Source organism: Dipodomys merriami, unplaced genomic scaffold (assembly GCF_024711535.1).
Source record: "Dipodomys merriami isolate MVZ:Mamm:240054 unplaced genomic scaffold, mDipMer1.0.p SCAF_70, whole genome shotgun sequence".
Lineage (NCBI taxonomy): Eukaryota > Metazoa > Chordata > Mammalia > Rodentia > Heteromyidae > Dipodomys > Dipodomys merriami.
In genome coordinates, this window is record NW_027206291.1 from 2,395,262 (window position 1) to 2,410,330 (window position 15,069).

The 15,069-nt window shown below is 67.9% G+C and overlaps 3 protein-coding genes across 3 annotated transcripts; 1 reads left to right on the top strand and 2 right to left on the bottom strand.

Annotated features, from left to right (window-relative positions):
• The first annotated feature begins 2,861 nt into the window (after window positions 1–2,861).
• Window positions 2,862–6,345, top strand: Rab3a (RAB3A, member RAS oncogene family). Its single transcript, XM_070008228.1, has 5 exons — window positions 2,862–2,971; window positions 3,747–3,974; window positions 4,855–4,973; window positions 5,163–5,287; window positions 5,699–6,345. The coding sequence occupies exons 2-5, from the start codon at window positions 3,747–3,749 to the stop codon at window positions 5,887–5,889; spliced, it is 663 nt and encodes a 220-aa protein (XP_069864329.1). The 5' UTR covers window positions 2,862–2,971; the 3' UTR covers window positions 5,890–6,345.
• A 232-nt stretch (window positions 6,346–6,577) lies between these two features.
• Window positions 6,578–8,471, bottom strand: Mpv17l2 (MPV17 mitochondrial inner membrane protein like 2). Its single transcript, XM_070008229.1, has 5 exons — window positions 8,249–8,471; window positions 7,906–8,076; window positions 7,462–7,538; window positions 7,091–7,219; window positions 6,578–6,948 (listed from the first exon to the last, which is right to left on the bottom strand). Exons 1-5 carry the CDS (start codon window positions 8,433–8,435, stop codon window positions 6,892–6,894), a joined length of 621 nt encoding a protein of 206 aa, XP_069864330.1. The 5' UTR covers window positions 8,436–8,471; the 3' UTR covers window positions 6,578–6,891.
• Window positions 8,472–12,221: 3,750 nt separating this feature from the next.
• On the bottom strand, window positions 12,222–14,492 carry Ifi30 (IFI30 lysosomal thiol reductase). The gene is made up of 6 exons (XM_070008227.1): window positions 14,308–14,492; window positions 13,471–13,653; window positions 13,314–13,388; window positions 12,807–12,899; window positions 12,550–12,702; window positions 12,222–12,471 (listed from the first exon to the last, which is right to left on the bottom strand). The coding sequence occupies exons 1-6, from the start codon at window positions 14,422–14,424 to the stop codon at window positions 12,331–12,333; spliced, it is 762 nt and encodes a 253-aa protein (XP_069864328.1). The 5' UTR covers window positions 14,425–14,492; the 3' UTR covers window positions 12,222–12,330.
• Between the last annotated feature and the right edge of the window lie 577 nt (window positions 14,493–15,069).

The following is a 15,069-nucleotide window of genomic DNA, read 5'->3' on the forward strand; positions in this document are numbered from 1 at the left end:
CCGTTGTCCCTACCCTCGAGGGCCGAGGCTCAATCTGGACACCGTGGAATGACCCCGTTTCCCATCCTCACCCCAAACCCGGCCCCTCCCTGACTCGAGCAGACACCCCGCAGGAGCAGCCCCGTGACCCCGGGCCAGGGTCAGGGCCGGGTCAGGCGTCTGCCTGGAAAGCAATGGCGCGGCGCGCTCTCGGGGCGAGGGACAAGGGACGCCCACGAGGCCGCCAGGCCTCAGTTTCCCCGGGGGCCGCGCGCCCCTCCCGCATGGCTGGCGGCTTGGGACACGTCCCCAGGCCCTTCCCAGCCCAGCGCCCCCCAATCCGGGGCCCCAGGCCCCCCAGGTGCGGGGACTGGGGAGGGATGGCTGCGTCCGGGAGTGTCGCTGCGTCCATGCCTCAGTTTACCGTCAGGACACAGCGGCGCCCACCCCGCCGCTCCGGCTAAGCTTGGCGCTGGAGGGCAAACAGCCCAGGCGGAGCCCAGCGCCGCAGGCCTGTTTCTCTGTTGGACCCTAGGCGCACTGGGAGAGGCGGGAGCCCTGCAGGGCTGTACCCCGCTGGGAGGGCGACGGCACCCCGATAGTATAGATCCCCTCCACCTGCGCACGCGTGCGCTGGGCAGCCAAGGGTTCCCACGCCCTGCCCCTGCATGATGTCACGCCCATGTATCCGCCCTGCCACGAGACCAGGGCGTGGCCTATTGAGGGGGCGTGGTCTAGAAGGGGTGATGTCGAGTGGGAGTGGCCTGTGAGGGGGCGGGGCCTGTGTCGCGGGCGGAGAGGAGGTGCTCAGGACTATGGCCAAAATAGATGGGCGGGTCCTGAGCTGGGCGGAACTGGCGCTGTGGGCGGGGTCTAGAACACGGGCGGGGCCAGGTGAGTAACTGGATCCAGGAAAGGGTGGAGCCAACAGCCTGGGCGGGGCTGGCGCGCTGGGCGGGGCCCACCATCCGGTCCCCTCAGCTCCAGGCCCTGCGGCCAGGCTCGCGCTCCTCCGGACCGGTCCTCTGCGTTGGGGTGCGCGGCCTGGCCGGTGTCCTCCGGCTGCGGCTCTGTCACGGCCCTTACGATGCAACTGCTGTCCACGGAGCTTGAACACTGGACAAAGGGCTCTGGACCTGTTTCCCCGCCTGTTAGGGGAGTTGAGCCTGGCCGGCACCCGGCCGGTGGACTGACTGCAGGGTGACCGTGTGACGGCCGGGTTCTCCCCGTGGGACGGCGGCGGACCTGGGCTTCGGCCCCGTGCGTGACAAGCGCAGGCCTCTGTGGAGTCCCAGGTCCCCGGGTGACGAGGCCTAGCCAGCAGGGTCAGGCAGGGAGGGGAGAAGCCAAGCCAGCACGGTTCACGGAAGGGAAACTGAGGCACGGAGCGCTGGTTCCCGCGCAAGGCAAATCTGCCGCAGCAGCGCTCCCTGGTGTCCGAAGGAGGAAGTGCTGGCGGCCCCGCTGGCTGGGGCGGGGGGGGGGACAGTGGTTAAATGTGGGGCTCTGGGGCGCCCCGACGCCAGCCTGGGACCCTCGGTGCCCCCACTGCCGCGGGCACCGGGGCGTCCACACGGGGCCTCGCTGCGTGTCACACAGGCCGTTCCGGGCGTCCAGGTCTTGAGCTTGCAGGGTTCCCTTCCCGACTGGAGAGGCCACAGGCGGGCGCGCGCGTGCATGTGCGTGGGCCAGGCCCGGGCCGGTGCTCTACCACTTGAGCCACAGCTCCAGGGGGGCTTTTCCCTGGCTAAAGAGCCCTCAGCGTCTCGGACGTTCCTGCCCGGGCTGGCTTTGAACCGCGGTCCGAGGATCTCGGGGGCCGCGGGCAGAGGCTCGCGTCGGGTTTCTTCTTCTGTCTGAATTTCCGACCCTCGGCAGGGGCTCGGGGCCTTTGCTAGCCGAGCCGGGGAGAGGCCTTGGCTTTGTAGAAGCGGCTCCGCGCCTCCGGGAGGGGGGCCGGGCGGCCGTCCCCGCGCTCCGCCCCCAGCTCGGACCTCTCCCCGCGGTCTGCAGGGAATCCCCAGGCCTGTCCTGCGTGGCGGTCCCCGGTGTGAGTCCCCCCACCCTGTGGAGGAGGGCTCGGCGGCCTCTCCCGTCTCCCCGGTTCTTCTGCACCCCCACTTCGCCCTTCCCGGCCAGGGGCGCAGGGGAGGGAGGCGCCCAGCGCCGCCAGCCCCTTCTTGGCCGGGGAGGGGGCGCCCCGTCAGTATCCTCACAACTTGGAAAGGGGGAGGAGGGCTATTCAAGCCACGCCCCGGGGCGTGACTCGTCGCTAATTGGTCGGGGGTCCCCGACCCCTCCTGTTTGTCCCTCAATTAAACATTTTAACACTATAACCTGGGGGCGGGGGGAGCATAAAGCATCTCTCGGGCCACAGCTCCTCGTCTCGGAAAGCGGGGCGTATTCGGGGGATTCAGGCCGTACTGCCGGTAGTGGAGGGAGCGAGCGGCCCATAGGCCGGGGCCCGGGCTGGCTGGGACCGGCCTGCCCCGGCCTGGACCCTGCAAAGCCCGGCTTAGCCTTGGGCTCAGGCTCCCCGCCTCTCACACTCCTGAAAGCCCTGATTGGCCAGGATGACGGCGCTGATTGGCTGGGTGGCCCGCCGCTCGAGCGTTGAAGCCAGTGAACCGGCGATGGGCAGCCCCGCCTCCCCGAGCGGACGAGACGCGGAGCGGGATCGGAAGCCTCCCCCACACTATTGGATGCGCCCATATGGCCCCGCCTCCCCAGCGCGTCAATCTGCTCTGAAGCCTCGCCCCCGAGGCCTGGGAGCGCGTCTGTGGCCCATCTTCCGGAGCGGGCCCGCCCCCGTTTGCGTCACATCTGTATTTGCATGTAAGGCCCCGCCCCGCTCATTGCAGGACGTCACCGCGGACTGCAGGGGCCCGAGCCGCCGCCGCCGCCGTCGCCGCCGCCGCGCAGCCCCGCGTCCGCTCACCGGGGTCCTCGCACCGCCGCCGCCCCGCGCTACCGCCGCATCGAGCAGGGCAAGGTGAGCGCCGGGCGACGCGAGGGGCGCAGGCTGCGGGCACCTGCATAACCTTCATTTGACTGATAGGCTGGAGGGGGCGGGGGCCGGCGGGCCGGGGCGCGGGGGCTGCGGGCCGCGGGGGCGAAGGGCGCGGAGGCCGCGGGGTGCGAAGGGCCGCGCCCGGGGCGCCCCCCGCCCGCTCGCGCGCTGATCCGCGGCCCCCCGCACCCCGCGGGCTCCGCTCTGCGGCGGAGGGGGAGGGGAGCCCGTGCCTTGCGGGGAAGCGGTGCGCGCGGGGCTCCTGCGTGCGCGTGCGCTGTGCACACGCGTGTGCGCGCTTGCCCGCCCCGCCATCCGCGGGGCCGCGCGGACACTGCGGGGGCGCCGGGGGTCTAGACCCGGGGGCGCGCGGGCCCGGCGGCGGGCAGACCTGCGCAGACGCCGTGCGCGGGGCCCGGCGCGGGGACGCGCGCTGGCGTGCGCGCGCGCGCGCGTGTGTATGTAGCCCATATGCATGTAATGGGCTGCGGGTGGAATGCACGCGTAGTGCGCGCGCACGGAAGCCCCAGCGAGTCCTCATTTCCGCGGGGCAACAGTAGCCCACGCGCGGGGCCCCTGCCCCTCAGGAATTGCGTGAAGGCGCCGGTGTGCACACTCACGCGTGTGGGCTCATGCACGTGTGGGCCTGCCCAGCCGGGGTCACGTGACGCAGCTACGGAGGGGCGGGCGGGACTCCCCTCCCCCTCCCTGGCCCCCCGCGGAGCGCCCCGCCCTCACGCGCGCCCCGCCCCCCCAGATGGCCTCGGCCACCGACGCGCGCTATGGCCAGAAGGAGTCTGCGGACCAGAACTTCGACTACATGTTCAAGATCCTCATCATCGGGAACAGCAGCGTGGGCAAGACGTCCTTCCTGTTCCGCTACGCGGACGACTCCTTCACGCCCGCCTTCGTGAGCACCGTGGGCATCGACTTCAAGGTGAAGACCATCTACCGCAACGACAAGAGGATCAAGCTGCAGATCTGGGTGCGTGCCCCGGCGGGCGGGTGTGGGGCCTGCGGCGCCGCGGGGCGAGGCCTGGCCTCCCTGCCGCCCCTTCTCTTAGCGTCCTCTTTCTTGAGAGGACGGGGATTCGGCTGCGTGCTTAGGTGGTTTTGATGTCGGTTTGTTTGCTGAGGATCGTGGGTCTTGACTCCGGGCCTGGGCGCTGTCCCTCAGCTCTTCAGCTCAAGGCGGGCGCTCTACCACCTGAGCCACAGCACCGCTTTAGGTTTTCGGGTGGTTTATTGGAGATCAGAGTCTCACGGACTTTCCTGCCCGGAATGGCTTTGAACTGTGGTCCTCAGATCTCAGCCTCCTCAGCTGCTAGGATGACAGGCGGGAGCCACGGGCGCATTATTATTATTATTTTTTTTGCCAGTTGTGGGGCCTGAACTCTGCGCCTGGGCGCTGTCCCTCAGCTCTTCAGCTCAAGGCGAGCGCTCTACCACTTGAGCCACAGCGCCACTTCTGGCTTTTTCTGTTTATGTGGTGCTGAGGAATTGAACCCAGGGCCTCATGCATGGGAGGCAAGCACTCTACCACTGAGCCACCTTCCCAGCCCGGCGCATTATTTTTAAAAGTGTTGGCTTTTGTTGCCCAGGCTGGCCTTGAACTTGTGGTCTTCCAGCCTCAGCTCCCTGAGTGCTAGGATCGCCGGGGTACCTCTCCACGCCCAGCTTCTCCCGATTTAGGGCTTTAAGCCCTGGTTTCCCTTGCTCTCCGCCGCTCCCTCAGGCCTGGTCCCCCAGAGGCTCCTCTGCGGTGACTCCACCAGCGCGGCTCCCGCGGGACAGGCTCCCTGAGTCTTAGGGCCCAGGTTCTTGGAATGAAGGTGACCCCCTGGCTGCCCCCCGTCCCCCCGCAGGACACGGCTGGGCAGGAGAGGTACCGCACCATCACTACCGCCTACTACCGCGGCGCCATGGGCTTCATCCTCATGTATGACATCACCAACGAGGAGTCCTTCAACGCCGTGCAGGACTGGTGAGCCTGCCGGCCACGAGGGCCGTGCCCTGCGGGCTCAGCGCCGTCCAGCCACGTGCAGCAGTGCTGACGTGCAAGGGGGGTGGTGGTGGTGGTGGTGTGTGTGTGTCTCACATTCAACACCAGCATCAATGTGGGACCCCGAAACCGGGTCCAGGCCCTCACCCCCCCCCATTCCTGGCCCCTCAGGTCCACTCAAATCAAGACTTACTCCTGGGACAATGCCCAGGTGCTGCTGGTGGGGAACAAGTGTGACATGGAGGAGGAGCGGGTGGTGTCCTCAGAGCGTGGCCGCCAGCTGGCTGACCACCTCGGTGAGTGCCCGGCAGCCAGGACCCCTAGGGGGAGGAAAAGGGGAAACTGGGGACCCGGAGCACTCACTCCGAGGCCCCACGCATGGCACCAATTCAGACAGGCGAACCAGCCACCACACAGCTGAGGTGGGTTTTAATGGATGTGTAGGAGTTCACCATGCAGAAAACCAGCCACCCCACTTTAGGGGCTTTTGTGCAGAGGTCAGAAGTGAGGTCTCAGCCAGGTGCTGAGGCTCCTGGGTACAGAGGGGAGCATGTTGGGGTGCGGCGGGACGGGTGAGGATGAGAACTGCTGACCCCACCAGATGTAGCTTTTTTACAGGACTTGTCAGAGCCTTGACCGGGGCAGGTTGGCTGGGGTGGCTCCTGCTGAGGGGCGGTGGTGTCACTCCCTCCCTTTCTGGACGACAGGGTTTGAGTTCTTTGAGGCAAGTGCAAAAGACAACATCAACGTGAAGCAGACCTTCGAGCGCCTGGTGGACGTCATCTGCGAGAAGATGTCGGAGTCCCTGGACACCGCAGACCCCGCGGTCACCGGGGCCAAGCAGGGCCCGCAGCTCACTGACCAGCAGGCACCCCCGCACCAGGACTGCGCCTGCTGAGGCCCGGCCCCCCGGGCTGGACCCCCCCCGCCGGCCCCCCCTTATTTATTATTGTAGCTATTTATTTATTGACGGTGTCCCCAGGGTCCGGCTCCCGCCCCGCCCCTTGTACATAAGACCCCGCTGCCGTGGCGTGTCGTGGTCACCGCTCACCCTCCTACTAACCCCAGCACAGTCGTCGGTTGTGAAGAAGGGGCCGGATGACACCCCAGAGCCGGCTGAGGGCGACAGGCGCGTGGCCGGGCCGCGGCCTCCGGGCTCCTTCGGGCGAGGCCACCTGCCGCGCTTCTCCCAGGTTCCTTTTTGGGGTGGGTGGGGTGCTGGGGGGGGTCTGTCCACCACTTTGTCCCATTCCCCGAACCCGTTCTGGTGTCACGAGTGCCCAACGTGCGCCCCTGCTCCCCTGAAGATGTCATGACACTACAGAAACCCCCAATAAAGCGAATGGACCACGCAGCGCTCTGGTGCGTGCTCGGCACCGCCCCCTCCAGCAGCCACACCCACCGGCGGGGCCACGCCCCCACAAGCAGCCAGGCTGGCCAATGGCCACACTGCAGCGGCTCCGCCCACTGCCGCTCTGGGGCCTGGCCCCGCCCCCTGGCCACTCCAATGCGCGGCTCTGCCTGCTGCCACTCCAGAGGTCCCGCCCCCGCGGAGGCCCCGCCCCCACCGCTCTCCCCACACAGGATTCGGAATCAGAGCATTTAATGGCTGTCCCACAGTCTGCAGCGCTGGGAGGCCGGAGGCTGCCCGGCCTGGTCCCGAGCTTGGGGTGCTCGGGGCGGCTTCCCCTTGCTTTGGTCCTACCCAGGGTGGGCTGTGGCGGCCATGCAGTCCCGCCCGCGTCTGGGCTGGCGATGTCGCGGTCACGGACTCCGTGCAAAGACCGACGTATTGGACGCTGGGTTCAGTTCAGGCGTGGAGTCCTGGTGCGGCCCGGAGGCGGCGCAGAACCCCATCCTGGTCGGGGCTCTGGGCGGGTCCCAGCAGCAGCCTGGCGGCTCAGTCTGCGCGCGAGTCCAGGGCCATGCAGCCGGGGGGCGTCAGGGGCCCGGGGATCTGGGCGCACAGGAGGGCGGGTCAGGGGCCTGGCGGGGGCGCCCGCCTGCCCCGCGCCCCCCACGCGCCCCGCGGGGTCGGGGCAGGCTGCACCTCCGCCGGGAAGGCGCCCTCCGCCCCAGCGGGCGGCCCGCACGCTCACCCGGTACTTCAGGTAGGACAGGTACGTGTCCCAGCCCAGCGTCAGGCAGTTGATGTAGGTGACCCGGAACTGGGGCGGCACGAAGAGAAAGTTCACCAGCTGCGCGGCGGGCCACACGCACCAGTCGGCCTGCGGGACGCAGCGGGGCAGAGGGTGAGGAGGGAGGGGGGGAGAGAGGGGACGGCCCCTCGGGGCGGGGCTGCCAGCGCGGTGGGCGTGGTCAGCGCCTCGGGGCGGGACCGGCAGCCCAGAGGGGCGTGGCTCTGCTGGTGGGAGGGACCTGGGCTTAAAATGGGCGGAGCACCTGTGAGGACAGTGGGAGGGGAGTGGTGGGGCGGCGGTGGGCGGGGTCTTGGGGGCGGGACTCCCACCTTGTAGAACTCCCAGAACTTATCCCTCAGCTCCCGGCGGCTCTCCTCCAGCGTCTGGCCCTCCAGGCAGCCGATGCCTGGGAGGGAAACCAAGAGTAAGAGTCGGAGTAGGGGCGGTTGGACCTCCCAGGCACCGGGGTCCGGGCCGAGGGGAGCGGGAACGGGGCGGCCAGGGGAGGCGCCCCGCTGGAAACCGTGTCCCTCCTCCTTCACCGGGTGCGGTGAGCGGCTCGGCCCGGCCAGCTCCGCCTCGCTTCGCGCCCAGGCCCCGGGGCCTCGCGCGGCCTCCCGTCCGTCAGTCCCCGTCGTGCCCCCGCCAGGCCGCGGCTTCTCCCGAGCCTGTGTCGGATTCCGCCCGGCGTCCCGGCTGGCTCCGGCCCCCGGCCCCGGAGGCCTCCCACCCCGCCAGGAGAGGCAGAGCCCCAGGTCCGAGGCGCTTCTTACCCAGAAAGTACCAGGCGCCCAGCAGGGGAGAGGCGACCAGCTGGTCCACCAGCACCTTCTTGAGCACGTTGGGGAGGCCGCGCAGGCCAGCGGCGGGGAGGACGCGGTCCAGCCACAGGTACCAGTAGTGCAGGCAGGGGCCCATGCTGCAGCCCACCGCAAACATGCGGGCTGAGGGCGCAGTGCGTGAGGGCCGGCCAGGCGGGCGGTCCCCCGCCCCGGCCCGCCCCGGGGCGCCCGCCCGCGTCCCCCGCTCCTGCGCCCCGCGCCGCGCCCCGTGCGCACGGGGGTCTCCCGGATCTGAGGCTCCCGGAGTGCCCGGGAGTCGGCGAGCCGTGCTCACCTGAGCGCCACGGGTCGACCCTCTGCCCCGGCCGGACGCGGATCTCCCAGGCCTGACGAGCGCCGTCGCCGGCCGCCATGAGCGCGCCGCAGCCCAGCGTGTTGGTCAGCAGCAGCGCGCGGCCCTGGAACAGGGGCCGCCCCGCGAGCCACAGCCCGCGCACCCAGCGCCAGCCGCCCTGCGCCATCGCCGCCGGCCGGGGAGCCCGAGTGACGCCCCGGCCCGGCCCGGCCCGGCCAATCGCGAGCGAGACCGACCACACGCACCGGCGCTGACCAACCACGGGCCGTTCTCCCGCCCGTCCCAGAACCAAATCAACCAATCGCCGACCATCGCAGAACTCCACCGTGCCCAAACTGGGACACGCCTCCTGGACGGGCCGACCAATCGCTTAGCGATTCATCACGCATGCACTACTGACGCCTTGACCTTATTTCCCCGCCTCTTTCTGCGCTCGCCCGGAGGTAGCCGCCGCCACACTCCTGCCGGCAGTGCCAGTCAGTGGCAGAGCGACGTCCCGGAGGGCGGCCCCGCCCACTACACTGAGCTGCCCAATCCTGGCCAAGCACCGCGCTCTTGCGTCTGGTTGACAGCCGGGTTTCCACATCTGGCTGTGGGCCCGTGGGCCGCTGTTTGCGCGACTGCGGGAGGCGGAAGTCGGAGTCCGCGGCGCCTCCCGGGGTGTGTGGGGGGGATTAGACATCGACCTTGGCTCTGACCTCTGCCCCGCGTGCGGGCTCTGTGGGTTACAGATAGCAAATCAGTGCGGAGGTGGCGGTCCTGGGTTTGAACTCCGGGCCTTGGGGGGCGGCTCCTTTATCCCCAGATCTCCTGGCTGGGTCTGTTAATCTCTTTTGCCTGGATTGGACTCGAACTGAGAGCCTTCAGCCCTCTGCCTCCCGAGCAGCTTGGATGATCACCTAGTGGCCAGCTCTTTTTAATTGTAATTTAGAGAGTGAGATAGCAGTTAACTATGAGCAAGGGAATACAGAAAAATAATGGAAATGGAGGGGGGAGTTGAGGGTCTCTGGGTACCGAGGTTTCTAGGCTCACAGGTAGCTTTGTCTAAAAGCCACAGTCACCTCAGATTCTGGGAGCAAAGAACATCTCTATGGCCTGGGTGATTAAGCTGTGATCCCGATAAGAATCTTTACAGCCTGGGATTAAAGGGCCCTGCAGGAAGCACCGGGAAGATAGGTGTCCTGTGAAGAGGCTAAGCCCTGGGCCCTGGGAGGCCATGCAGGAATCAGTACTATTCCCCAGCGGAGGCCCGCCGGGCTGCAGAGACCAACTGAAGCCTCGCGCTGGAGATGGGGCTGACTGGAGCCTGGGGTCACAGCATGATCATCCCACGGCAGCCCAGTAAATTTCTGGCTAGGACTGGGCATGGCTGAGTGCTGGAGCCCAGCCAATTCAAGGCCCAGCGTTCAAACCCCAGGAGTGCAAAATACTACTACTACTAATTAATAATACTGTTTGGTATATCTGCATTTAAGAAATTAAAAAAAAAAAAAAGGCTGGGAAGGTGGCTTAGTGGTAGTGTTTGATTTGCATGTATGAAGCCCCGGGTTCAATTCCTCAGTACCACATAGCAGAAAAAGCCAGAAGTGGAGCTGTGGCTCAAGTGATGAGTGCTAGCCTTGAGCAAAAAAAATTTAAAAAAAAAATAAAGTTGGGCATTGGTAGCTCAAGGAGGCTGAGATCTGAGGATTCAAATGGAAAGCAAGCCTGAGCAGTTAAGTCCATAAAACTTTTTTTTTTTTTTTTGGGTCCGGTCATGGGGCCTGAACTCTGGGCCTGGGCGCTGTCCCTCAGCTCTTCAGCTCAAGGCTAGCGCTCTACCACTTGAGCCACAGCACCACTTCCGGCTTTTTTCTTTTTGCTTATGTGGTGCTGAGGAATTGAACCCAGAGCCTCAGGCATGCAAGGCAAGCGCTCTACCACTGAGCCACCTTCCCAGCCCAAGTCCATAAAACTCATTTCCAATTAACCACCCAAAAATCAGAAATGGAGCTGTGGCTCAAGTGGTAGAGAATCAGCCACAGTGGAAAAGCTCCAGGAAGCCCTTGGGCCGTGAGTTCAGGATTGTGAGCAAGCACACACCAGAGCAGAGTGGTGATGCACCTATCAACATTAACTATGTGTGTGTGTGGGGGGAGATGGGAGGAGATGGGAGGGAAGGGATGGTAGGGGAAAAACAAAAGGGGTAACAATGATGGATAGGAAATGTACTCATTATACATCCATGACCACGCCCACCCAAGCAGCCTTCCATTTATGCAAATGTGCAACCATGACCAATCCTACCCAAGCCTGTCCTGGGACCCGGTGCCTCCATTGCTCTGCTTTGGAGGGGGCCGGGTGGACACTCACTGGACAGGGCTCTTGGGTGCCCAGCCTGGATATCTCCAACCTCGCTCCCCTCCCACGCCTGCCGGCTGGAGCCACAGCTGCAGAGGTAGGGTGAGGGGGACACAGGACCCCTCCCTCCCTCCCACCCAGGCAGGCAGTGTCTGCCATGTGGCAGCCTGGCACCTGCGTCCCTCCTGGGAACATCCTGTGTGCCGGTCCTTCCCGCTACCCACTCTGCTAACCAGTGACCCACTCTGCTAACCAGTGACCCACTCTGCTAACCAGTGACCCACTCTGCTAACCAGTGACCCACTCTGCTAACCAGTGACCCACTCTGCTAACCAGTGAGGCAAATGCCTGTTTGTACCCAACCATCCTGAAATTTGTTGTGGTGATTGTCGGGCTTGAACTAGGGTCCTGGGCACTGTCCCTGAGCTCTTTTTGCTCAAGGCTGGTGCTCTATCACTTGAACCACAGCACCACTCAAGGATTTTTGGTGGTTAACAGTCTCCCGGACTTTCCAGCCCGGACTGGCTGCCATCTTTGACTCTCTGATCTCAGCTTCCTGAGTAACAGGATTTCAGGTGTGAGCCACGGCACCTGCCTCCTCTGTTTTGCTTTTCTTGCCACTTCTTGGTTGAGATGGGCCGTCTGGTGGGCTGTGTCTGTCTGCGGCCCAGGCCGGCCTCCCGTGCCTGGGCCTGCGATCCTCCAGCCTCAGCCTCCTGGCAACGGGAGCCCGGGCAGAAGCTGTGAGACTTTTGTGTTCCCACTAGGGCTGCCTTTAACCACCGGAGCAGGAGTCCCGGTCTGCGCCCAAGGGGCTGGAGCTCACCCGAGCTTCTCTGGGACCCTCGTGGTCTGAAGCCACACTCAGCACGTGTCCCGGAGCCTCGGGCGGGGATTCCAGCTCCAGATCTTACTCATGGCCAGGCCTGGCCCCCACTTCCTCTTTCCTGGAGGAGCTCTGTCACCCTTAGAGTCCCCCTCCAACCCCACTGGCTCCTGTCCCTGTGGGAGCCACTCCCAGGGCTGGGGGTGTTTGCTGAAGGCACAGATCCTTGTTCTGCCACACAAACTCCTAGACACGACTCTGAGCTCTGAGGATGGCGGTTCTAAGCCAGCCCAGGCAGGAAAGTCGGGGAGACTCACCTCCACTCAACCACCAGAAAACCGGAAGTGGAGCTGTGACTCAAGTGGTAGAGGGTCAGCCACGAGCAAAAGACCTCAGGGACAGCGCTGAGGCCCTGAGTCCAAGCCCCAAGACTAACCTTTTGTTTTGTTTTGTTTTTTGGGGTCCAGTCGTGGGGCCTGAACTCTGGGTCTGGGCGCTGTCCCTCAGCTCTTCAGCTCAAGGCGAGCGCTCTACCACTTGAGCCATAGCGCCATTTCCGGCTTTTTTCTTTTTTGCTTATGCATGCAAGGCAAGCCTCTACCACTGAGACACCTTCCCAGCCCCAACTAACCATTTTTTTTTTAAAGCATTTTCCTTGGGAGGTTTTTGTGGTTTGCCAAATGAGGCACAGTCCCCAGCGGGGTGGGGTGGGCCCCTGAGGTCAAGGCCTGGTTCCGGGGAGGAAAGGCTCCACCCCACAAGAAATAAATCACCGCAAGACAAAGCTCCCCGGCTCCTCCGAGCGTACATTTAGCACCGTTTGTTCTGAGAGGCGGGGCCCTGGCTCTGGCGGTGGGGTTTTCTGGGCTGGGTTTTGAGGGCCGGGTAGGAGTGGTCACTTGCGGCAGACATCTCTGGGGGCGCGGGGCACGTCTCTGGGGGCGCCGGGCACGGCAGAACACACGTCGGGCTTGGGCGCGCCCTGGTACAGCTGGCACACCAGGCTCAGGAGCTGGCTCAGGTCCTTCAGAGGCTTCTGCAAGGAGGAGCCGGGGTTTGTGCGGAGTAGGGGGGGGTCCCCGCCGGCCGCCCGCCCCGCCGTGCAGACACTCACCCCGTCCACGACGACCCACGGCACGTACTGGTGCGGGGGCTGCAGGGCGTCGGTGAGCTGCGCGTTGCGGTGCATGAGGTCTGTGCCCCGCTCCCCGGAGGCGCACGCCAGGACCTGCTCGGGGCTCACCTTCGGGGCGTACAGCTCCAGACACTGAGGGGGAAGGGGTGTGTGTGGGTCGCCAGCCAGCCCCCCACTCCCCGCAGCCCGCCCCCAGCAGTCTCCGCGCTTCCCCGCCCGCCCGGGGCGCCCCGCACCGGTCTGAGGTTTTTCTCCATGTCATCCATCTCCTCCAGACACACCACGGCCAAGAAGGCCGCGTCGGGCGGCAGCAGGTCCAGCAGGCAGGCCTGGGGTGAGGCGGTGGGGGGGTCGTGGGTGAGCTGCGCCCCGCCCTGGCCCCGCCCCGGCCCCCCCCACCCCTCCCCCGACCCCCCATGCCCCGGCCAGGCCCCCCACGCCCCGCCCCCGGCCCCGCACGCCCCTCCCCCGGCCCCCACACCCCGCCCCCGGCCCCACGCCCCGCCCCCACGCCCCTCCCCCGGCCACACGCCCCGCCCCCGGCCCCCACGCCCCGCCCCACGCCCCGCCCCGCCCCCGGCCCCGCACGCCCCTCCCCTGGCCTCCACGCCCCTCCCCCGGCCCCCACACCCCGCCCCCGGCCCCACGCCCCGCCCCCGCCCCCACGCCCCTCCCCCGGCCACACGCCCCGCCCCCGGCCCCCACGCCCCGCCCCACGCCCCGCCCCGCCCCCGGCCACTCACCTCCACCTTGTTCAGTGCACACTCGCGCTCCCCGTGCTGGCACTCGAACTCCCACGAGCCGCTCACGTTGCGCTCCTGGGGACCCGCGCTGCGTGAGGGCGGCCCGCGTCGCCGGCCCCCGCCCCCCGCCCCCCCACGCCCCCGGCCCTCCACGCACCCGCGCGTTCCCGTAGGGCACCAGCGTGACGTTGAGGATCTCCAGCACCATCAGCCAGGTCGGGAAGAGGCCGCGCACCAGGAACCCGCGGCAGCCCCCGCACAGCGACTCGTAGTAGAGGCTCACGTTCACCGCGCCGGCCGAGCGCGCGCGCGGGGCGCCGCGCAGGCAGAAGCCCTGGGGCTGCAGAGAGGGTGAGGGGCGCGGCCCGCGGGACCCCCGCGCCCCCCGCGCCCGCCACCGCGGCGACTCCGGAGGCTGAGCGCGGCGGGAAAGCCCGGAGGCCGAGAAGGCGGCACCGCGCCCCGGGCTCCCTTGGGGGGACTGGGAAGTCCCCGCGCCCGGGCCTGGGATCGAGCCCCAGTCGCGCGGAACCGCAGACTTCCCGCCAGCCGCGGCCCTCCCCGGGGAGCCGCAGACTTCCCGCGAAGTTCCTCCCCTCCCCCCCGGGGAACCGCAGACTTCCCGCCAGCGAGGCCCGCCACCCCGAGACGGCCCGGTCCCCGCAGGTGCGCGTCGGCGCGGCCCGGCCCCGCCTTCGGCCCGCGCGGGGCGTCGCCGGAGCCGCTGCTCCTTATCGCGACGCCCGCACCCCGTGTTTGCCCTTCCTCCCGCGGGCAGCGCCGGGCCGCGCTCACTTCCGCCCGGGGCCCCCGAGGCCGCGGCGGGCCTACCGGACCTGCGGCCGGCCGGCGGGTCGGGCGCCCCTCACCCACGGGGACCCCGCGGACGTCCGGCCCGGGACGCCGGCGCGGGCAGCGAGGCCCGGAGTCAGCCCCGCTGGGACGCGGGCGCTGGTCCGGGGCCGCCGTCCGCCCGGGGCACCGACGCCCCTACCTGGCAGGCGTCCGTCCCCTCGGAAATCGCTTCCACGAAGTCGGCCCGCGCCGCGGCGAGGACCCCGAGCAGGAGCAGGAGCTGCGGGAGCAGCCGCGGGGTGAGGAACCAGGCCATGGCAGCAGGCCGGGAGGGGCGTGGAGGCCGAGCCGGGGAGGCAGGGGCGCGGAGGCTGGGCCCGCCGCCCGGGAGGCGCCTTTAACCCGCGCTGGGCCCACCCAGTCGCGTCACCGCGAGACCACGCCCCCTCCTAGCCACGCCCCCGGTGAGCTGCGGGCCGGGACTGGATCTCCGCCGCCAGCCCCGCCCCCGCGGCCCCGCCCCTCCAGAGGCCTTCAGCACTTGGACCCCGGTGCGGGGCGGGCCTTCAGAGGCGGTGACGGCGGGGCTGGGGCCAGGCGGGACCTTGCGGCACCCCGGTAACCCGGATCTACGTCCCTGCTGTAGTCGGCCCCGCAGGAGCGCGCACGTCGAGGGTCCTCGTTCCCCAGTTCTTGGGGTGGGGACCCAGCTGGCGCCATCCTCCGCCGGGGGATGGGGGTGCCCAGGGCTGCTGCCGGCCTCCTGCGTGCCCGCTTCTCCGCAGTCGCCGGGGACGGGGCGGGGCCCCCGCAGCAGAGCCCCGGAGGGCCCGGGCAGAGCGGGGACGCCCTCCAAGGCCGGCCGAGCCAGACCGTCAGTCCCGTGGAGAGGAGCCCGCGTCCCTGGGGCGCCCCGAGTGCGGGGCCTCCGGCCTCCCTTCCGGGGTGGCACCGGCTCTCC